The sequence below is a fragment of the Nomascus leucogenys genome, chromosome 19, assembly GCF_006542625.1.
Source record: "Nomascus leucogenys isolate Asia chromosome 19, Asia_NLE_v1, whole genome shotgun sequence".
In the NCBI taxonomy this organism is placed as follows: Eukaryota; Metazoa; Chordata; class Mammalia; order Primates; family Hylobatidae; genus Nomascus; species Nomascus leucogenys.
Window position 1 is genome coordinate 57,566,180 of NC_044399.1, and position 23,897 is coordinate 57,590,076.

At 36.4% G+C, this 23,897-nt stretch overlaps 1 protein-coding gene across 2 annotated transcripts in view; it reads right to left on the reverse strand.

Moving 5' to 3' along the window:
• The window catches only part of CLIP4 (CAP-Gly domain containing linker protein family member 4), a 68,673-nt gene that overhangs the window by 28,969 nt on the left and 15,807 nt on the right, over positions 1–23,897 (reverse strand). For both annotated transcript variants that reach the window (XM_003262681.3, XM_030799719.1), the window contains exons 3-9: positions 22,807–22,946; positions 21,959–22,052; positions 20,397–20,558; positions 18,535–18,653; positions 10,417–10,653; positions 8,912–9,047; positions 1,582–1,725 (exon numbers count right to left, since the gene is read on the reverse strand). In XM_003262681.3, the coding sequence (XP_003262729.2) occupies positions 1,582–1,725; positions 8,912–9,047; positions 10,417–10,653; positions 18,535–18,653; positions 20,397–20,558; positions 21,959–22,052; positions 22,807–22,946 (1,032 nt within the window). The remainder of the gene's footprint in view (positions 1–1,581; positions 1,726–8,911; positions 9,048–10,416; positions 10,654–18,534; positions 18,654–20,396; positions 20,559–21,958; positions 22,053–22,806; positions 22,947–23,897) is intronic.

The following is a 23,897-nucleotide window of genomic DNA, read 5'->3' on the forward strand; positions in this document are numbered from 1 at the left end:
TCTACAGCTGCCCATCCATACCATGTAGGACTGCCTGGGGACTGGATGGGAGAGAAACAAGGGAAAGAAAAGGCAAGCAAGAAAGATAACAGGCGATTTCATCCACATTCTATCTAATAGGAGACCCCTTTTCTGCTCGTCAGACCAGAAATAGTGGGGGCTTCTCTTGGAGCTTTCTGTCTATATTTACTGTATACTTCCGGGCTTCAGGTTAAAAGGATGCTACTTATAACAACATCAAAAAGTATGGAGTACCTACCAATAGACCTAACAAGGCAGATATAAAATATCTGTAGAAAAAAATTACATAATTTTGTTGGGATATTTTCAAAGGGCCTAATTAAATAGATATTCTAAACTCATAATTTAAAAACTGACTACTGTAAAGATGTCAGTTCTTTCCCATTGATTTAAGCTTTAACTAAAACATCAGTTGAAACCTCAACAGAATTTTTAAAAGGAAACTTAACAGTTTATTGTAAAATGTATACGGAAGGGCGATTTATAAAAGCCCCAAATTGGCAAGACAATGATCAAGAATGAGATAGGAGGTTTTCCACTACTGGGCATCAAGATTTATTTTTAAAAACTACTTATTATGGAGTGCAGTATTGACACAGGGATATTCAAATAGCCCAGTGGAACAGAATATAAAGGCCAGCCGAATTCTTGGACAAATTCCTTTCACCCTGGTAGAGAGCTTTCTACCTCAACTATTTACAAATTAGCAAGTGTTTATTGAGCACCTATTTTGTGCATTGCTACAGTGAAAACAACACTACAATTTACTCTCATGGTTCAGTTAAAGTTTAAAATTTTGATGAGAGAATAGGACACTTGCACAAATAAAGCAATCAGAGGACAAAACCCAAGATAACATATAACAATTGGGTGGTATGGATAAAAAAAATGTACATACAAAGTTAGGGAATAAGGAGATTAAAGTGAACTAGAAACAGGATATGAAAAAGAAGTCGAAAAAATGGTGAGGACCTCAAAAGGCAGAAGTCAAATCACTGCACACAGATAAATAGCATGAGACAAGTATGAAGGGAGGAGTGAGAAAATGTACGTAAAAGACAGGGAAGAGATATGATAAACCATTCTCTTCCATAGAACTCTTCCCTAGTTCTTCCACAGAACTTCCACAGTTCACCTATGGAAGCCGTGCGAGACTCTATCAATAAAGAAAGAGAGTCGCAACTGCTAGTTTCAGGAGTCAGGACTTTTTCCTGGTAAAAAAAGAAGTCACTAAACATCCTTCAATAGACGAGGAGCCTAAAGCTAGTTTTGTTCCATAAAAATTTGATGAAAGTATGAAATCTAGCTTTGGGGACAGATTATGTGTGATAAAGGTATGGAGACAGTAAGGGGAAAAAAGGAAGGAACAAATCTGAAATACATTTGTTAGGAACTCAAGTCATTAAAATTGAGGTTTAAAAACACATAAGATGCAGGTTTTATTAAATTCAGGTTTCAGAGTTGGCTAACAAAAAAAAAGTAAAGCCATCTAAATATTAGAAATTCTACAAATAAAATTAAAATACTGAAGCAGATGGTTAGCTTTCTGGTTTGACCTACCAGTATTTACTTTTGACGTTACATGAGCTACGTCAATTTTCTGGGACCTGATGAGAGGTACAGCAGCTTTTGTAGAAGGAGTGTGTGCTATATTCTTCCTTCGACCTTTTGCTTTACTTATCTTTGAAAGAGGTGCAAAAATACCTAAAGGAGAATGCAGAATTTTAGTGTTAAACAATTAAAACATTTCAAATAAAGGAACAAGTACAACTAATTAGTAACATAAATCTTTAATATAAACCTTTAGTGCCCACTGTATGTCCTATGATGAGAGGAAAAAAAATGTAAGACACAGTACTTACCCTCAAAGAGCTTACAATCTAGTTTTCAAGACTAACAACACATCAATAATGTAAGAACCACATTTCAGGTGTTAAGTGAAATTCAGGAGAAAGAGAAATGAGTAAAGGTAATATTAATAGTTTTCTATCATTTCTAAGCAACTGGCAAATAATAGTGAGCCACATAGCATAAAAATCTGTTCTTCCATGCCAACTTGCATCTCCTTTGAAAGTTATATTTATCCCACATTGTAGCTTTTTATGTCCCTGTCTTATCTCTCTTCCAGACTAACACCTTTTAAAGACAAAATGTAAATGTTACTTAACACTGCATTCCCCCACTGTACCTAATTACAGTGTGTTACACATAGCAGGGATAAAATAAATCTTTCTGGCCATAAAATATAATCTTCCTAAAAGGCCTGGCCCTCAGGTCCTGACAATCAGAAACAATACAGTGTGCTTTGGGGAGGGGAGCGGCAGGGGCAGGGGGGTTGCCTATCTGCAGCTGCTGGGAGTACAAAATTCCACCAAAAAGGAGTTTATCCACACAATAAAATAACCAGTATAAGAAGTATGCACCGACATTAGAGATAGTGAATATAGACTATAAATACCAAAATAATCTGGCTAAGATATTTAAAAAGTGAAAATAAAGCCATAATATGTATATTACACTCTTTCATTGAGTGTTTACAATCTAGCAAATATACATTATGACTAAAATGGAATATATTAAAAGCAACTTGTTTTAAAGCAGGGTAGAAATGCTCGAGACTCTATAAGAAGTGAGTGCTTTATTAATAACTAAAAAGTACCAACTACACTACTTTTCTACTAATCTTAAAATTATCTCCCACCTCAGAGTCCGTACTACTTTATCCTGATTTTCCTATCTTTTTTAAAACTTATTTACAATGTTCTCTCTTCTGTCTCCTACCTATGAGATTTTCCATGACTTTCTATTCTTTCTCTGAATTATTTTCCTTCCCTAACACACACACACACACACACACACACACACGCACACTCTCTCTCTCTCAAGCTTGGTGATAATGATGATGATGATGATGATTACAACCAGCGTTGGCAAGGGTTTGACGAAAGAAATTATTTTATACTCTGGGATTGTAAATTTGTATGATCTTTTTAGAAAACAAAAATCTTGACCTAATCCACTTTATAGAATTAATTTTAAAGAAATAATTACATGTAACGGTATGACAAAGGTTACAAGGTTTTATCTGTATACCAAAAGAAAAAAAATACATTTCAAGAGCTGACACAATTTCTAGTTTACTACAATGACCCAATCACACTTCTGGAAATGAATCATGAGAAAATACTCTAAATAGGAGGAAAAGGTTGTATATCTGAATATGTCATCACTGTAATATTATTCATAAGTAGGAGAAAACATAATTGCCTGCCAATATGATGAATGAATTCACTATATCCATAAACCACTATATCATTATAACATTATAAGACAATAAAGATAATGTAGAAATATAGAAAAATATGAAAAGTAAATCAGGCCAGGCGCTGTGGCTCACACCTGTAATCCCAGGCCTTTAGGAGGCAGAGGCAAGCGGATCACCTGAGATCAGGAGTTCAAGACCAGCCTGGCCAACATGGTGAAACCCCATCTCTACTAAAAATACAAAACTTAGCCAGGCACAGTGGTGCATGCCTGTAATCCCAATCAGGAGACTGAGGCAGGAGAATCACTTGAACCTGGGAGGCCACTGAACTCCAGCCTGGGCGACAGAGTAAGAGACTGTCTCAAAAAAAATAAATAAATAAATAAATTAAGTTATATATTTGATCACAGTATAACATTTGTGAAAAATTATATGTGTGAATACAGGCAACAAGAAGGATTGGAAGAAACCTAAAATAAACATTTATAAGAGAAGTCAAGCTATGCAGTATTTTTCTAATTTGATTTGTATAATTAATGTCATAATAATGTTCAATAAATTATGTTTTTCTTCATCTCGGGGAAAACGTGTGGTTTTCTGAACAGCAGAAAGTGGCAGGGCCAAAACCTAGATCAGGGATCAGTCATTGAAGGACACTTCTCAGTGTTAGTAAACCCCCTTACGATGATTAAAAGAGAAGGGCAGCCCTCTCCACCTTTTTGTACTTTCTCTTCCACTGGCCATAAAATGTTTCTCTTCTGAGTAAGCCCCATCATTTGGTGAACCTCCCCCCAACAAAGCGGGATGGGGTAGAAGGCTAAATTCACTGGAGTGGGGAGAGGAGAGACCACTGGAGGCAGCAGTGCTGGGTGGAATTGCCTAGGCTGTGGCATGTTGGCTTTCTCTTTCTTTCTTTTCTCCTTTGATTATATAAGAGCTATTTCAACTTATTACAGTGATCACACAGGCAAAAAGACAAAAATGAGAGAAAATGTACCTCTTTTACTGGAATAATGTTTATGAGTACAAGTGAATAAGGTATTTTTATCAATATGAAGGCAACCCTGGCTGATATAACCTCTATCATGACTACTGACACCTTTACTTCACTATAAATAATAAATATATTTTCTATCAAAAAAATCTCACCAGGAAATTTCTGTAAGCTAAAGTATATTTGTGTATTAAATTAAATATTTAATTCTATGGCTTGAAAAGATTTCCATAGTATATAAAACCTTATCCATATAGTTTTCATTCTTCTTATTTTTTTTTTTATTAACCAAAGCATTTCAGAGAACCAAAACGAAATGTAAAGCAATGACTGGATGCATAGAATATGGGTGGCCTCTATTACTCAGTTACTCAGGCTAATCGAAGTACTGATAGGATTTTTCTCAAATCTCGACATGTAACTGTAAGGCTTAACTAAAAATAAACACATGATGAAGAATTATTTGGAAAGACAAAAATAACAAATTTCCAGATAAACATGGCCCACTGAACATAAGTTTAACTCTAATTCTTCTTCCCCAACCCCCACTAAAATATCGGTAAGGAAAAAACATGGTATGAACTCTAAAGAAAAAAAAAAAAGGAGAAAAAATACTAAACACTTCCAAGAAGGAGGAAAGGGTCAAAAACAGAAGATGGAAAAACCTCTACCTACTTTTTGTTTTTCGTTTTTCATTTTATACTAAATAATCTGTACAACAATACTTCGAAACTTCTGAACAGCAACACTGGAACTCAGGATGGTAGTTGGTAAACTGTGGCCCAACAGCCATATCCTGGCTACTGCCTGTTTATTGGTCAAGTTTTATTGAAACGTAGCCACATCCATTTGCTTACACATTGCCTGTGGCTGCCTGTTTACTACAACAGCAAAGCTGAGTAGCAGGTACAACAGAGAATGCATAGCCCACAAAGCCTAAAACATTTACCATGTGGCCCCTTACAGAAAAAGTCTGTCCAACTCTACCTGAGACAATAGAGTATCTCCTTAAATATACCGAGAGAATATGAAATTCAACCTAACATTCCTTATCCCAAATTATCACATAAAGTCTGAGGGGACAAATCAACATGTATTTAGAATAGAAGGTCTCAACACGTTTACTTCTCATGAGTCCTTTGTCAGAAAGCTACTGAAGGACAGCCTATACCAAAAACAAGTCAACCAAGAAACTGCTACATTGGGTTTCATATTCTCTCAGTATATTTAAGGTAATACTCTATTGTCTCACGAAGAGCACTAAATCTTTCTCTTCATGGTACGAACTCACTAGATGTCTCGAACTGGAAAAATCAAGGGAGATTCACGTAAATATATTAGTTATGAATACAGACATTAATATCAGATGGTACAGCTAAAAGAGTTGAAAAAGTTCTTCCTTCTAAGGAGCAGGATTCGAGGGCAGAGAAAAACAAGCTAAGAGCGAGTTTTGTAATAAGCCTAACCATACAATCTGACTTTAGTAAACTAAGTATATGTATTCACTTTGGTAATTATTAAAAGACATAAAAACAGTAATACCACCAAGTATTAAAACTTATCATTTTCTACAGTTAAAAAATCGAATATGTATGAGAATTAACAGATCAATAGAACAAAACAAGCCTGAAATATACCATAGCATTGATAAGAACTTAATCTATAATAAAAGCAGCACAACAAGCCAAAGGGAAAAGATGATAGATTTAGAAAGAGAGAAAACCATCGTTGAGAAATTCCTTGGCTTCCGATTAGCCAGGGGATTCCCCAACTCCCCTCCCCTCCACCTTATGTAGCTTAGCCATGACCTGGGGCTCCCAGGACTGTCAAGGGCTATGCCCATTTTCACACAATCCAACACATGACCCCTGCCCCACAACTTGCCTTTAAGCACATATAAGGGGACAGAGGCAGGGTCCTGGGGGTATCCAGCCTTGTGCCAATCAAGCACGCCTCTCCTTGGGACAATGGGAGTTTGAGAGTCCCCATGCGTTCTTCTGGCAATCTAAATGATTCCCATAATTCTGATTTACCTCTGCCCTATGTATTGCTAAAGGCTTCTGATCCTGCCCTTAGTCTGCTTGACAGGTGGCAAAGTAATCTATCGGAGGAAAATTAAAATTAAATTCTTAACCTCAAACTACTAGCCAAATAAATTCCAAATGGATTACATAATTAAGTATAAAAATTAAAACATTTACATTACAGCTAGACAGGAGGAATAAGTTCTAGTGTTCTGCAGCACTGCGGGGTGAAGATGGTTAACAACAATTTATTGTATATGTTCAGAAAGCTAAAAGAGAGGATTTTCAATGTTCTCAACACAAATGATAAATATTTGAGGTGATGGATATCCTAATTAACCTGATTTAATCATTACAGCTTACATTACACAGAAATACCACTCTGTACCCCATAAATAGGTACAATTATTACGTGTCAACTAAAAATAAAAGGAAAAATATAAATATTTAAAGAAATATAAAATGTATAACTAATCCTTAGATTAAGAAGAATTATCAAAGCATAAAAGCAATATAAGAATTTATAAAAGAAAAGTCTTAAAGCCATAAAACTACATGTCCAAAAAGCATTGCAAATGAGGTTCAAAGGCAAATGACAAGCTGGACAAAATATCCATAATAAATAAAGCTTAATATCGTAAGTATGTATTTTAAAACTCATCCTTTTTTTTAAAAAAGACACACTAATATCCCAATTTTTACTGGGAAAATAATACAAACAGGCAATTGCCAAGAAACATAAAAAATACCTACACTACAACAAAACACTTTAACAAGTGTTCTATTTCACCGCAATAAGAGAAATACCAATTAAAATATAGAAATTTTCATCCATCAAATTGGAAAAATTAAAGGAAATGGAGCTATTCAAAATCACATTTTCAAACAACATGTAAAGATTTGGAGAAATTATACTAGGATATTAAATAAAAATGCAGAATTTTTATTTTCCTCATTTTCAAATCTTATACAATGAGCATTTTTATAAACAAACAAAAAAAGTTTTAATAGACCAAAAAAATGAGATTCCATCCTAAGTGTGTGATGAAAGGAAACTAGTAATTTTGATAAATGCATGATAGCCAGCAGCTCTCATCTGTTGAGTGCTTACAGGGAATCACGCACTGTTCTAGGTGCTTTATACTTTTACCAACACATTTAATTCTTGCACTAGTCCTTATGATAGTGTCATCCCTATTTCACAGAAGACAAACTGAGGTACAAGAAGAGAAAGAGAGTCACATAGCTGGTAAGTAAAGAAATCGATTCACACACAAGCAGTCAGACTCCAAAGTCCATCTCCTTCATCATCATCATACCACATCACCTCACCATCAGGCCACAAGATGAATATACACAATCGTGGAAAATAATGTTTTAGAAGAATATTTCATTTCAAGGAAAAATATTCACAACATAGCAAGTGACTACAAAATCAAATTGAAATCAATAGACAGGATAGGTGTGTGTGAGAGAAAGAATAAATTTACCTAAACATGTCAGAAAGAATTTACTTAAACATTTGTCAGAATTTACTTAAACATTTGTCGGAAAGAAACCTCGCAGAGATTCAAAGAAACCTCAGGAATGCGGTCATAAAGTTGGCCTTGCTTGATTTTTCCAGTTTTCCAAGTTCTTCATGACCTCCAGAGCTCTGTACTTCCTTGATAACCAACTCCCTCCCTTGGCCACGACACTACTGGGTCAGGATTTGAGGGAGGTCTTGGGCATGCCCCTGGTCAGAGGCCTTCTCCCAATCAGTATACTGCTGGCAGCAAGAATCAAGGGCAGCCCAACAGCTCACAGCCTACTAATGAAAATACCCCTCTCATCACCGTCTCCCCACTAAAAGCCACCCAAGAGACCAGTCCCAAGAAAGACACTTTCCCAAAAACATCATTGAGACAATCCCATCAGACGCCCTCTTCACCAGTCACTACCAGACACCCTCCTAAACCTTTCCATCATGGCCTCTGAAATTCATGGTTGGCCAGGCACGGTGGCTCATGCCTGTAATCCCAGCACTTTGGGAGGCCAAGGTGGGCAGATCACCTGAGGTCAGGAGGTCGAGACCAGCCTGGCCAACATGGTGAAACCCCGTCTCTACTGAAAATACAACAATTATCCAGCATGGTGGCAAATGCCTATAATCCCAGCTACTCATGAGGCTGAGGCAGGAGAATTGCTTGAACCTGGGAGGCAGAGGTTGCAGTGAGCCAAGATCGAGCCACTGCACTCTAGCCTGGGCAACAGAGCGAGACGCCGTCTCAAAAAAATAAATAAAATAACATAGTGGAAAGCTACGCCTGATCTAATGCAAGGCTAACTCATACTGAAATCCATTTCCCTTTCAAGTTTTTCAGGACTTTCCTCCTGTAAGTGTCCCCTTTCTCTCCTGCAACCACCATTTCTCCCTCTCACGTGACATCACCTCTCATCAGTGTAAATACATATAACTATCTCCTATCTTTAAAAAGTCCTCCCTACATCCACATGCCCCTCATTTATCACATAATCAGGAGAAAAAGTTTTATTTAACAACTGTCAAAGAGTAAAACTTGATTATTTTTAATTAATTCTTACTGAGTTAAATAATATCAACCTTACCATACTTGGGGGCACATTTAAAGTACTGGACTTTTCCAACACTTCCATTATTTTTTCCTTCTGGTTCATCCAGTTCAATGCCAGCCCACTGTCCACTTGCAAATTCAGTTGTTCCACAAAATCTTAATGTACCAACCTAAAGAAAATATAAATCAGAATAACTTTGGGGAATTATTAGTAATTCCAAGGGTCCTACTCTTGCAACTTTACTTCACCATGGAAGTTTTTAAAAATTCACTCTCTCAAAGTGAATTTTAAAAAATTCGCTCTCTCAACATTATGTTTTTATCCTTGGTAATGTTCCTTGCAGCAAGGAACATTACCAAGGATAAAAAGGAACATTAGATAATAATAAGGGAGTCAATTTCCAAGAAGACGTAAGAATCCTAATTAGCTGTATAGTAGCACATGCCTGTAGTTCCAGCTACTCCAGGGGCTGAGGCAGGAGGGTCGCTTGAGCCCAGGAGTTTGGGGCTACAGTGACCTATGACTGTGCCACTGCACTCCAGCCTGGGCAGCAAAGTGAGACTCTTCTCAAAAAAAAATAAAAAAATAAAAAAATTGGGATGTAACTATGTTGGGAAATTCAATACCCAAGCAGGAATTCCTGTTCCATTCTCTATACCAAGCTCCCTATTAACCTCAATATTAAGAAAAAACTGGGGGTGGGGGGCTAGGGGAGGGATAGCACTAGGAGAAATACCTAATGTAGACAATGGGTTGATGGGTGCAGCAAACCAGCATGGCACGTGTATGCCTATGTAATAAACCTGCATGTTCTGCATAGGTATCCCAGAACTTAAAAGTATAATAAAACAATTAATTTGTTTAAAAAAGAAAAAAACAAGAAAACCTCCCATATATTTTTAAAAAGCAACTGGCAATAAATGAATGCAATATGGAAACAAAAGCTTGGGAGGAAAAAAGGTGTCTGGATGATGGGAGTAGGAGGAGTCCTCTTTTCCGCATAAATCCTTATCACCAGGTTACATCATATCTCAGACTGCCCTATTTGTGGGAACCCAAAGACAAACACCCACGAACAGCAAGGGTTTCCTGTGCTCCATTTCTATGGAGGAGCAGCGGTCGGAGATGTACCACGGGGGACAAACACCTACGAACAGCAAGGGTCTCCTGTGCTCCATTTCTATGGAGAAGCAGCAATCACAGAAGCACCACTGGGGAAAGAGGGGACTGCAAAGAAAATCCTCCACCCTACATCATCCCTCAGCTCATGCCTCTACATTCACTCAAGAGTTCTACTCCACTCCACTCTTTATTCAAATAAAGATGTCTTCTTTATTAAGTTCAAGTAGTTTATATTCTTAAAGCATAACTTAACAGTAAATTCGTATCTAAGTTTTACATTTTCCATTAAGCATCTTTCTACCTACATGTTGAACCTTTTTTAAAAACTCAAAACTCTGACCATACTGTCTGTGTCCTTGAACACAGGTCATGGACATAACGACCTTGGCTTCAGAGACTGCAGTTACTTACTGTACCTTCTGTCCTGCAATAACAACACGATCCCCCAACTTCAGGCCAAGTGACGTAAGCATTGCCTTGCCAGTGACATGATCATAATTTGGGAGCATGGCCTTTGAGATGTTACAGGACAGAGGCACCGCATCTAGAAGCATCTGCTTGATTTCCTTAGCAGTGGCTGCAGCATCAGCCATCTCTAATGGCATATCTACTGGGTCTGGAACAACATCAGCAGGGATCTGCCCTTTGTCATTCTACAAATAAAGATAAGAGAAAAATGTTCAACTCTTATTTACTTAAAGTACTAGAAAGTCATATAAAATTTCTGTTGGAGGGCCTCTTGGCCGGAACCACCATCTTCCAGTAATTCGCCAAAATGACGATCACAAAGGGAAAGAGGAGAGGCACCCGATATATGTTCTCTAGGCCTTTTAGAAAACATGGAGTTGTTCCTTTGGCCACGTATACACGAATCTATAAGAAAGGTGATATTGTAGACATCAAGGGAATGGGTACTGTTCAAAAAGGAATGCCCCACAAGTGTTCCCCAGCATGCTGTTGGCATTGTTGTAAACAAACAAGTTAAGGGCAAGATTCTTGCCAAGAGAATTAATGTGCATACTGGGCACATTAAGCACTCTAAGAGCCGAGATAGCTTCTTGAAACGTATGAAGGAAAATGACCAGAAAAAGAAAGAAGCCAAAGAGAAAGGTACCTGGGTTCAACTGAAGCACCAGCCTGCTCCACCCAGAGAAGCACACTTTGTGAGAACCAATGGGAAGGAGCCTGAGCTGCTGGAACCTATTCCCTACGAATTCATGGCATAATAGGTGTTAAAAAATAAATAAATAAATAAAAGACCTCTGGGCTGTGAAAGTTTCTCTTCATTGAGTAGAAGTGTGGTGTCCTCTCCCGCAAAGAAATACTTAAAGCAAAAAAAAAAAAAAAAAAAAAAAAAAAAAAAAAAAAAAAAAAAAAAATTCTGTTGGAGGAATTTTACGTTAAATTCATTCATCATTTGTTTATTCAAAAACATTTCCTGAGCACCTACAATATGCAGGCACCATTCTAGGTGCTAAAGATCCTGCAGTGAAAAAAACACAAGCCCTGCCCTCAAGGAACATTACATTCTGGTGGGAGAGACAGACCGCACAACATTAAACAAGTAAATTATATGTAGCATAATAGACAGTCATAAGTGGCCCAGAGGAGAAAAAAAAAAAAGCAGGGAAGGGGAATAGGAAATGTGGAGACAGAGATGGTTGTAGGGGAAACTCTTCAGATTAAGTGGTCAGGGAGACCTCACTAATGAGATGCATCTCCACAGAGATCCAAAGCAGACCAGGGAGGAGCTGTGCAGGTTCTCTGGCAGGGAAAAGCACTTGCATCCATGTAGGGAGTGGTGCTCAGGTCCTAAGCGGAGAGAGCATCCTGCCCATACAGGCATGAGAAAGCAAGGTTGAAAACAAAAGTCACAGGACTGACTGGCTTCCCAGCCCCAGATCCATGGTTCCAGAGCTGCCTTCTTGGCTCTGTGACCTCAGCCCCCTGCCCATTCATGGGGTAACTCAGATTTCAAAACTAGAAACTATGGTTTTGATACTTCTAAAACCTGGGCTATAATCAAGAAAAAAGCTCTGTTTTCACTACGACGGAAAGACTGTAACCTGGGATTTATCCTGTGACAAGATAAAATGGCCAGTGACAACCCCACAGTCATTTGCACGGTGTATGTATCATCAAAGCCCTATCATATGAATTATCTGTCATCTTACATTCCCTAACCAAAAACCTTAAACTTCATGAGAAATAATCTAGATTGTAATCTTCTTTTAATATAAAGAATAAAGATACTTTTGTTAACTGAGAAACTTTTTTCCCTTTCTTCATTGATACAATCTTCTTCAAATGATCCACACAGAAAAATTAATGAGGCTTTTAGAACACACTTAGTTTGCAATTGCTTCGCATTTTTTTGCTTTAAAATTCAAGTCAGGTTGGTCCTTAGTAAAAGCATGGCAAGAAGATATGTTATTAGATTTCTGGGATGGTAATGGACTCTTTTAACCCCAAATTTCAAGAAAACACACAAAATACAATAAAGATATGTGTTACACTAATGTATACTCTAAAAACAGAGAGAGAAAAATAGGGAAACATAAAAATTTTAAAAATACACCCAGGCTGATAAGTTGTAAGCTATGCTTACAGTGAATATTTTACTTTGGACTTTTGTTATATCCTCTCTTTTTGGAGCCTGTCACACACTTCTGTTAATTCCCATACAATTCAACAATCAAAACTTCTGTAAAAAAAAAAAAAAAAAAACTAAATAATAGTAAGAATAATAAAATAACAATGATGATATCTTCCTAACCCAAGAAGGCTTATTCATGATCAATTGTGGAATTCCACTTTCTTCTAAAGTGGTGGCATACCACCAGACTGGGCCTATAAAAGATGATTAAGGGAGTTCTACACATGGAAACAAAGGAATAAAACTTGCTACCACAAAAGCATACATAAGCACATAGTCTATGTTCTTCATAAAGCAACTATACGATTGAGACTAGGAAGCAACTAGCTAACAACACAACAGGAACAAAACTTCACATATCAATATTAACCCTGAGAAAAGGTTAATAGAAGATGATTAAGAGAGTTCTAAACATGGAAACAAAAAAATAATACTTGCTGTCACAAAACAATACATAAGCACATAGTCTATAGACTCCATAAAAGCAACCACGCAATCAAGACTACAAAGCAACTAGCTAACAACACGACAACAGGAGCTCAACTTCACATATCAATATTAACCCTGAACATAAACAGCCTAAACACAGCACTCAAAAGACATAGAGTGGCAAATTGGATTAAAAAAAAAAAAAAAGACTCGTCCTTCTGCTGTCTTCAACATGCCTATTGCACATGTAATGACATCCATAGGCTCAAAGTAAAAGGCTGGAGAAAGACCTATCATGCAAATGGAAAAAAAGGAGCAGATGATCACTATTAAACATACTTTAAGCCAACAACAGTCAAGAAGGACAAAGTAGGGCATTACGTAATGATAAAGGGTTCAATTCAACAAGAAGACTTAACTATCCTAAATATACACACACCCAACATTGGAGCACCCAAATTTATAAAACAATTACTACTAGACTTACAAAAAGATGTAGATAGTCACACAATAATAGTGGGTGACTTCAACACCCCACTGAAAGCATTAGATAGATCATCAAGGCAGAAAACTAACAAAGAAATTTTGGACTTAATACAGCACTTGACCAATTAGACTTAATAGGCATCTAAAGAATACTCCACCCAACAACCACAGAATATAAATGCTATTCTCATTTGCACATGGAACATACTCAAAGATGGACCATGGTCATAAAGCAAGTCTCAACAAATTCAAAAAATCAAAATCACACCAAGAATCTCTTGGACCACAGTGGAATAAAAATAGAAATCAATACCAAGAAGAGCTCTCAAAACCACACAAATACATGCAAACTAGAAAACTTGCTCCAGAATGACTTTTGGGCAAAGAATGAAATTAAGGCAGAATTCAAAAAAAATTCTTTGAAACAAATGAAAATAGAGACACAATATACCAAAACCTCTGGGATGTAGCAAAAGCAGTGTTAAGAGGAAAGTACAAAATGCCTGTATCAAGAAGACAGGGAGGTCTCAACAACCTAACACTGCACCTAAGGGAACTAGAAAAATAAGAACAAACTAAACCCAAAGCTAGTTGAAGAAATGACTAAAATTGGAGTACAACTAAATGAAACTGAAACCAAAAAAGGCATTCAAAGGATCAGCAAAATGAAAAGGTGGTTCTTTGAAACAATAAGATTGACAAGACTGCTAGCTAGATTAACAAAGAAAAAAGAGAAGATCCAAATAAGCACAACTGGAAATGATAAATATGACATTACAACAATCCCACAGAAATGCAAAAGATCCTCAGCAACTACTGTGAATACCTCTATTCACACAAACTAGAAAATCTAGAGGAAATCTAGAAAATCTAGGAATCTAAACTCCTAGAAACACACAACCTTCCAAGAACCAGGAAGAAAGTGAAATCCTGAACATACCAATAATTAGTTAAAAAATTGAATCAGTAATAAAAAACCTACCATCCAGAAAAAGCCCTGGACCAAATGGATTCACAGCCAAATTCTACCAAATGTACGAGGAGGAGCTGATAACAATCCTACCAAAATGATATGAAAAAACCAAGGAGGAGGGATTTCTTCCTAATTAATTCTATGAAAGCAGTATCATCTTGATACCAAAATCTGGCAAAGACACAACAAAAAAGAAAACTACAGGCCAATATCCCTGATAAACACAGACATGGAAATCCTCAAGTTACTAGCAAACCAAATTCAGCAGCATACCAAAAAGATAATTCACCATGATCAAGTCATGCAAGGAGGTTCAACATATGCAAGTCAATAAACGTGATTCACCACATAAACAAAATTAAAAACTGTATGATCATCTCAATACACATAGAAAAAGCATTCAGCAAATTCCAATACCCCTTCATGATAAAAAAAACCTTCAAGAAATTAGGGATTGAAGGAACGTATCTCAAAATAATAAGAGCCATCTATGAAAAACCCACAGCCAACATCATACTGAATGGGCAAGTTGGAAACATTCCTCCTGAGAATTGGAACAAAACAAGAATGTCCACTCTCACTACGCCTGTTCAACATAGTACTGGAAGTCCTAGCCAGAGTAATCAGGCAAGAAAAAGAAATATAAAGCATCCAAATAGGAAAAGAGGAAGTCAAATTATCTCTCTTCACCAACAATATGGTTCTATATGTAGAAAATTCTAAAGGTTCTGCCAAAAAAAATCTCCTAGACCTGATAAACAACTTCAGTAAAGTTTCAGGACACAAAATCAATATACAAAAGTCAGTAGCATTTCTATACACCAATAACACTCAGGCTGAGAACAAAATCAAGAACATAATTCCATTTACAATAGCCACAAAATAATAATAAAAATACCAAGGAATAACTCTAACCAAGGAGATGGAAGATCTCTACAATAACTATGAAACACTGCTGAGAGAACACAAACAAATGGAAAAACACTCCATGCTCATGGACTGGAGGAATCAGTATCATTAAAATGTCCACATTGCCCAAAGCAATTGACAGTTTCAACACTCTTCCTATCAAATTTCCAACATCGTTTTTCACAGGATTAGAAAAAACTGTTCTAAAATTCATATGGAGCCAAAAAAAAAAAGAGCCCAAATAGCCAAAGCAATCCTGAGCAGAAAGAACAAAAGCCAGAGGCATCACATTACCTGACTTAAAATTATACTACAAGACTACAGTAATCAAAACAGCATGATATTGCTACAAAAATAGACATATAGACCAATGAAACAGAATAGAGACCCCTGAAATAAAGCCACACACAACCAACTGATCTTTGACAAAGCTGACAAAAATAAACAGTAGGGAAAGGACACTCTACTGATAAATGGTGCTGGGAAAACTGGCTAACCAGATGCAGAACAATGAAACTGGACCCCCACTACTCACTATATACAAAAATTAACTCAAGATGGATTTAAAACTTAAATGTAAGACCTCGAACTACAAAAATCCTAGACGAAAATCTAGGAAATACTCTTCTAAGGCATTGGCTTAGGCAAAGAATTTGCGACTAAGTCCTCAAAAGCAAAGGCAACAAAACCAAAAATTGTCAAACAGGACCTCATTAAACTAAAGAGCTTCTGCACAGCAAAAGAAACTATCAACAGAGTAAACAGACAACCTACAGAATGGGTAAAAATACAAACTATGCATCCAACAAAGGACTAATATGCAGAATCTATAAGGAATGTAAACAAATCAACAAGAAAAAAATCCCATTAAAAAGTGGCAAAGAACATGAACAGGCACTTCTCAAAAGAAGACATACAAGCAACCAACAAATATAAAAAATGCTCAACATCACTAATCATCAGAGAAATGCTAATCAACACCACAATGAGAGACTACCTCACACCAGTCAGAATGGCCATTATTAAAAAGTCAAAAAATAGCATGTTGGTGAGGTTGTGGAGAAAAGGAACATTTATACACTATTAGTGGGAATGTAAATTGGTTCAGCCCCTGTGGAAAGCAATGTGGAGATTTCTCAAAAAACTAAAAACAGAATTACCATTTGACCTAGCAATCTCATTACTGTACACACCCAAAGGAAAATAAATTATTTTACCAAAAAAACACTGCACTCATGTTTTTCACAGCATGATTCATAATAGCAAAGACGTGGAATCAACCTAGGTGCTCATCAATAGTGGACTGGATAAAGAAAATGCAGTACATATACAGCATACTACAGTCATTTAAAAAATGAAATCGTGCCCTTTGCAACAACATGGATGCAACTAGAGGCCACTATCCTAAGAAAATTAATGCAGAAACAGAAAACCAAATAATGCATGTTCTCACTTATTAGTGGGAGCTGAACACTGGGTACACACAGACATAAAGATGGGAACAACAGACACTGGGATCCCTAAAGACGGGAGGGAGTGTGGGAGAGAAGGAGGTGGGGAAGGGCCAGGGCAAGGGTTGAAAAACTACCTATTGGGTACTATGTTCACTGTTTGGGTGACGGCATCAACAGAAGCCCAAACCTCAGCACCAGGCAATACAACCTATTTCACAAACCTGTACATATATTCCCTGAATCTAATATTTAAAATAAAAATTAAAAAACAAGATGGTGGCTGTCAAAGTACGGTCTGAGAGCTACTGCTGACCCACGTTTACTTTTTTTTTAAGTAGTTATTTTCAAAATATGGCAACCTATTAATCTGTTTCTGGCCTAAATTGGTAATTTAGCTCAATAACATATCTCATGACATCCTAACAAATTCAGAACATTGTCCCCACTAATGGCGCTTTGTCAACAGCTGTACCAACAAAAGCAAACGCATCCTCTTCACATTCCAGCTGGACTGAATGATCATCTCCTAGGCTTCTTGCATGCCACTCTCTCTGCCTAAAATGCTTTCCTCACCTCCCTTCAGTATCTGGTTAATTTCTGCCTTTGTAAGCACTTGATTTAGATGTCATCCCCTGTTGAAGCCTTGGGAAGATGACCCCATGGCCCTCTGCCACCCCCGCCCCATCGTGTCACACTGAATTAGCACACTACAGTAAAACTGACTGCTTCCCTGTCCCACCTCCCCTCTGCAAGACATTCTTTTTGAGGGCAAGGGCTTCATCTACATTATTGTAGTATTCTCCCAGTGCCCAATAACAAATATAGTCAGAAGGGAGGGAAGGAGGAAGAGAAGAAATTAAAAGTTGGGGAGTAATCAAGGGAGTTAAACAGAAAGAAAATTGGCAAAGTAGTAGGGAAAATGGGAAAAATAGGAAAGGGAAGGGAAGACAGGTGTTTTCGAATACTGCACACTATCTGCCGCTCACACACACCCCTTCAAGGGAAACTATAACATGATTAAGAATACCTGCCAGAGTGAGTTATTGTTATTAATATAAAGAAAGTGAAAACAGAACACTTTCTGAAAAAAGAAAAAAAAACAACAAATGATCTGAAGACTATGAAATTCAATCCTGTGTAACTCTGTAAATTAGTGACATTTTACTATTAAAAAATACACTTTTCCTTTAAACATTTCATTTTCAAAGGCTTACTTCATCCTTAAATGGGTATTTAAATTTCTGAAATGAATTTTCTTTCCAAAAAAATTTAGAATGATTTAACAGAAAAATATAACTGTAATACATGTATTTGTACTTAACAGCTGAATTTTCATAAATGCATCAAACTCCTAAATGAAAGATACTTAAAGATTATGACACTTAAAGGAAGACTTTACTTTCCTGAATGAGACTTATCAATATAAAAGGAAATTTATCATTATGCCTTAAATTTATTTACAATAAAGATCATCATCACTCTTTACATGTGGCACAAAGATATAAATTACTTGCTCATGTAAGAGTTCTTCTATTAATAACAACATTCAGATTCAACACTTTACCAGAAAGCAGGATAAGACTTCTTAATTCTTTTAATATTTTTCACTTTTAATTTAACCTCTTACCCTAAATGCAGGATTTGCTCCCTGCTCCAAGAGGCACTTCACAGCACCTGCACACAAGTTGTATGCTGCAATATGCAAAGCTGTTCCAAAATTAAAATCACTGCAAGTGGCATCCACATCTGCAATTAAACATCACAAGTATATTAACTAAAAGTTTAAACTTAGCTATCATAATTTAAAAGAAGACAAGGCTTTGGGAGGAGGGACTTTTATCACTTATAAGACTTAAATCAACCCACTAGAGGCATGATTTCACAATAGAACAAAATCTTTATATTACAATCTAGTTAAAATAAGCAGTTGATTATTAGTACAATAAAATTCATTATAAGATGGAGTGATATTATCCTGGATTTTCGAACTAAAACATATTTTAAAACAATTAATGGCAATAATTCATATTTGTAAAAGTAACAGCTTATCACAATCTCCCATTAAGTCTGTTGCATATTTGGCACGACAACTACAGTGAGGTAGAGTAGTAGAGTTTAGGTCAGGGGTCAGCAACCTATGACTCAGAGGCCAAATCCAGCCCACCTGTTTTTATAAAGTTTTATTAGAACACAGGCACACTCATTCATTTACATATCCTCTGTGGCTACTTCCATGCTACAACTATGGAACTGAGTAGTTTCATCAGAGACCATATGGTCCAAAAAGTCTAAAGTATTTACTAGCTGGCCCTTTACAGAAAAAAAATGGCCAATAACTGGTAGGTAAAACAAAGCAGAATTTTCAAAGTAGTTAAAGTCTAATTAAGCATAGAAATGCTTACCTATAAATTGATTCATAATACTCTACTGAACAAATGAATTTGAATTTCATAATGAGAAAAGTAATCTTGCAACTCTAAGGACATTTTAATAACTTTTAACATAGCATCATATGTTATACTTAAATACAGGAAATCCTCCAGATTTGGGAATCCCATCTTGAGTATTTTCGATAACAAGCGTTTAAATATACCTCTGGTTCTGCAAATCCTACCCTCAACTAAACAACACCGCACCCACATACCCTTCCTACAACTGCAAACTACCCAGATATACTCAAGACAAACTCTCTTGAATTATTAAAGACACAGTAGTGTCGACAGAGGCTTTCTTCCCAACATCATTTAGCAATTAAAAAGGTAGAATTTTAAAGAGAAAATGGACAATTATGCAGATTGGAGGTTAGAAATGAACATTCTGGGAAATTTATCTATTGAATCTCTAAAGTACGTTCCCACAATGGGGAAAATATTGTACACTTTCTTTAACTTAATGTTAATACTATTCGCTTACTCTCACATTTTTCTAAAAAAGAAAGAAAAGAAAATTGGCCCCCAAGAGAACCAGGCAGAAAAATCAAAATACCAGGACTGTGACTTAGACATTCAGATCTTCAATTTCAGGATATCACCATCAAAACAGGGGAAAAAAAATGAAATATTATCCCTTAAGTTGAATTATATAATTTCAGAACCAAATGCCATCTAAAATAAATATTATTTATTATTCCAATGCCAATCTCTGAAGACCTTATTGTTCTATTTCTGGCTACCCAAGCAAGGCAAAAGAATCATAAAGCATGTAGAATCAATTATATAAAACATCCGTGTTATACTGGAGAACTTATAGAGATATGAAAACCCAGAGAACACTCTTTCATTTTGTATCTCTCTGTACTAATCCTTTTGTAGAAAAGATAGTAATTAATACTCAATAAAGAAATTTTACACTATCTCGGAAATAAAATGAATTAGAAAGGCACATGAAACAAGATGGATTAGAAGTAAAAAATATCCTTGAATTATAATTTTTATGCCACCACTGAAGTGTTCAGTTAATAATATCTAAAGGTGATCTTATAATACTTGCCTTTTGGTTTCGATGTTTTCAAAATCACTCTTATAAGTTCTGGGACATCAAAATAAGCAGCATAATGCAAAGCATTCATGTTTGTCCAGCGACTCCGCAAACTAATGTCTGCTCCCAGGTCAATAAGCTGAGTTGCAAATTTTACAGCTGTTTCCACATCACCTAAAGAAGATTTTCTAAATTACTTTCCTTTAGTACAAATTTTAAGTTCCAACGGATGGCTACCAATTGCCCCATTTAAAAAGCCAAAGCAAACAGTGCACTGTATAGACACACTTCGAAAATTTCACTTGCAAGAATTGATCCTAAGAAAATAATCATACTCAGGGATTGCAGATAAACACTTGGCTGCAAAGATGCTCATCACTGCACTGTTATTATTAATATAATTCTAAAAAATCCAAAAAGTGTAAGAAATTGGTTAAATTGAGACACACATAGAATGCTATGAAGCCATCAACAACAACACTGATGATCAGTGCTACTCCAAACGTGTTCTGTGGACCACTGGTAGTCCCAAATTGCAATGTGTGTGTACTTTTTACAGCTTTTCCCCATTTAATATGTCTTCTCATTACGTTAACTAAAATGTAGTCTTACGCCTTTTATTCTTTCTTCTTTTTTAAAGACAGAGTCTGGCTCTGTCACCCAGATTGGAGCATAGTGATGTAATCACAGCTCATGCCAACCCTAACCTACTGGGCTCACACGATCCTCCTGCCTCGGCCTCGCAAGTAGCTGAAACTCTAGGCATGCACCACCATGGTTGGCTAATTTTTTCATTTTTTTTGTAGAGACAAGATCTCACTATGTTGAGACCACCAGGCTGGTCTCGAACTCTTGGCCTCAAGCAATCCTCCTGCCTTGGCCTCCCAAAGTGTTGGGATTACAGGTGTAAATCATCATGCCTGGCCAGTTTTATGCCATTTGAAAAGTATTTGGGCTTATATTTTATGGCTTTATTTTATTTTGTATTATAAAATTCATTTTTATTTTGTGAAAGTATCAGTTCAGGATGGGTTGTGAGAGGAAAAAGGAGTCCATCATCACCAGTAGTTTCAGCACCACCACATCAGACTACTGAAACAAGGAGAGACAATCACAATATATAGTTAAGTAAGAGATGCAGGTTTATAAAATGACAAAGCACAAGAGAAAAACAATTTTGGAAAATATGCACATATGTTACATATGTAAGAACAGACCTTAGGTCTCAAGACTGGGGTCTTGAGATTTGGGATCAGTATGCAAAGACTGACCTTGGACTGTCAAACCTTGTTATAAACCCTCAGAAAGATTTTAGAGTGTTAGTAGTTACTCTCATCTAATACGCAATCAGGCATGAGGCCTGATCCAGAAAAAGGTATCAGGAGGGTATAAAGACCTCCTTGAGAAAAGGGAATATGGTTTTTGGAAGGACCTAACTGAATCCTCAACTCTTCAGGCAATATTATCATCATCAGCTGGGTGCCTTCCCCCAGACAATATATGGGCATAAATATAAATTATCTAAGCACAAATGCAGATGATATAAGCAATTGATAGATTTATCACACACTTACCAATACCATGAGCTCCAGATTTGCAGGTATAATGTAAAAGAGTCATATCTGTCAATCCATCTCTATCATTCACATTGCAACCTCTCTTAAGAATCTGAAGCAGTCAAGGAAAATAAGGTTACAACCTAACTACTGAGGTACCTATTGCTTTCAAACCAATGCTGAGGAACCAAGTTAGTCCATCATATCTGAATTACTTCTCAGTAAAATGTATAGACAGTATGGGCATCTCTTAAGGGTAAATTTTAAATCTGCACTCAACAACAATAATGAAAACTGAACTTGTCAGCAGGCTGAAGGAAATTCTTGAAGATTATTCCAAAGGTAATCTGGCACTCCAAATATGTTCCTCTCAAAAATGAGCAAAATTTTATTTCTATGGGTGTAATGATATTTGAAAAAAGTATAAGCACTCTCTTCCTACAACACAGCAACATACTGGTCAAGGAATCCTCCCTCAAAAAGTCTACTATTCTTAAAGACTACATTCAAGGCTGTATCTTTACCAAACCACCCAAAAGTGTAAATAGAACATGATGGTAATCAAATCCCTTCATGAAATGCATAAAAAGTTTGCAAAATCAATTTTTACAAAGAAGGAAATATGAAAAATGCCCCTCCCTGCACCCACCGGGAGTCTACAAATGTCAGAAGTACAGAGCATGAAGAAATAATCAGAAGAATATATAGTATTAACTCACTGCCCCATGAAAATCCTGGAAATACAAATAAATATCAGAACTTTTAAAGGGTTTCTCCTTTATTACCGTCTTCCTTTCAGATGGGGAAAAAATCTATACCATTAACAATCCTAACAATGCAAAACTTGAAATGTAAGAATTCCTTACCTCATTTCCAATAACGTCAATGTTTTGTTGGACCTGAGGAACCCACTGTCTCAAAATGGCAAATAATTCTGAAACTGAAGTTTTGGGATCAAAAAGAATTTCCTGGCATGATGCATCATTGGGATCAAAGAAAGAAAATTCTGAAATTAAAAAAAAAGATGTAAATTAAATTTACTAAAAGTTTCAAATAAATATATTGAAAATAATAAACAATAAAACCAAGGTTCAAATGATACAAATATTTTAGATGCTTAAAAAAAAGCAGAAGTATCTAAATAAGGAAAATATTATGAACATTTGCTGAGCACTTACTAAACACTTTAAAAATCCTCACCAACACCTTACCTGGCAGGTATTATTCTCATTTTGCACATGAGGAAAGCGAAGCTCAGATTAAATAATACCAGCTCAACGTCGCACAGCTAGTAAGTGGCAAATCTGGGGTAGAAAACCAGGTTTGTCTCCAAAGTCTATCTTCTTTCCTCTATTATTCTACTTGCTGAGGTAACTCACCATTGAGCTTGGATCGTAACAGCTTGCATAAGTAGTGGGACTCATGGGGTTTTTTTGTTTTTCCTTTCTTCTTTGCATTTATATATTTTCCAAAATTATACTACATACACATAGTTCTTACTTCTAGAGTCAGCATAACTAAAAGATGAGAGGCACCAAACTAAAGACACGTATACAAGCAGAGCAGCAGTCCATCAGAAGAGAATCAGAAAGATTGAACCGAAATGAGATAACATTCATAATCTTAGACAACAAAATGGTCCTGTTAGGCAAAAATCAAAATAGAAGCCAAGACAAACCTTGGCCTCTGAGCCAAAGTCCCACATCCAGCTCAGGAAAACCTATGAGGACCTATTCTCCAAAAGACCTACTTAAACTGCACGTGAAGCTTGAGCTTCACTTCTTGGTCAGCATGACTCAGCATGTTGCAGCAAATCAGTAATGACTAAACTAACCTACTCATTCTAACCAGTGAGAATTAAGCTATATAAATTTCCTTTTCTAGGCTTTCTAAACCTTACTATGACCTTCGTGAGACAAGCTTTTTACCACTTTTGGTTTGGAAGTCTGCAGTTTTT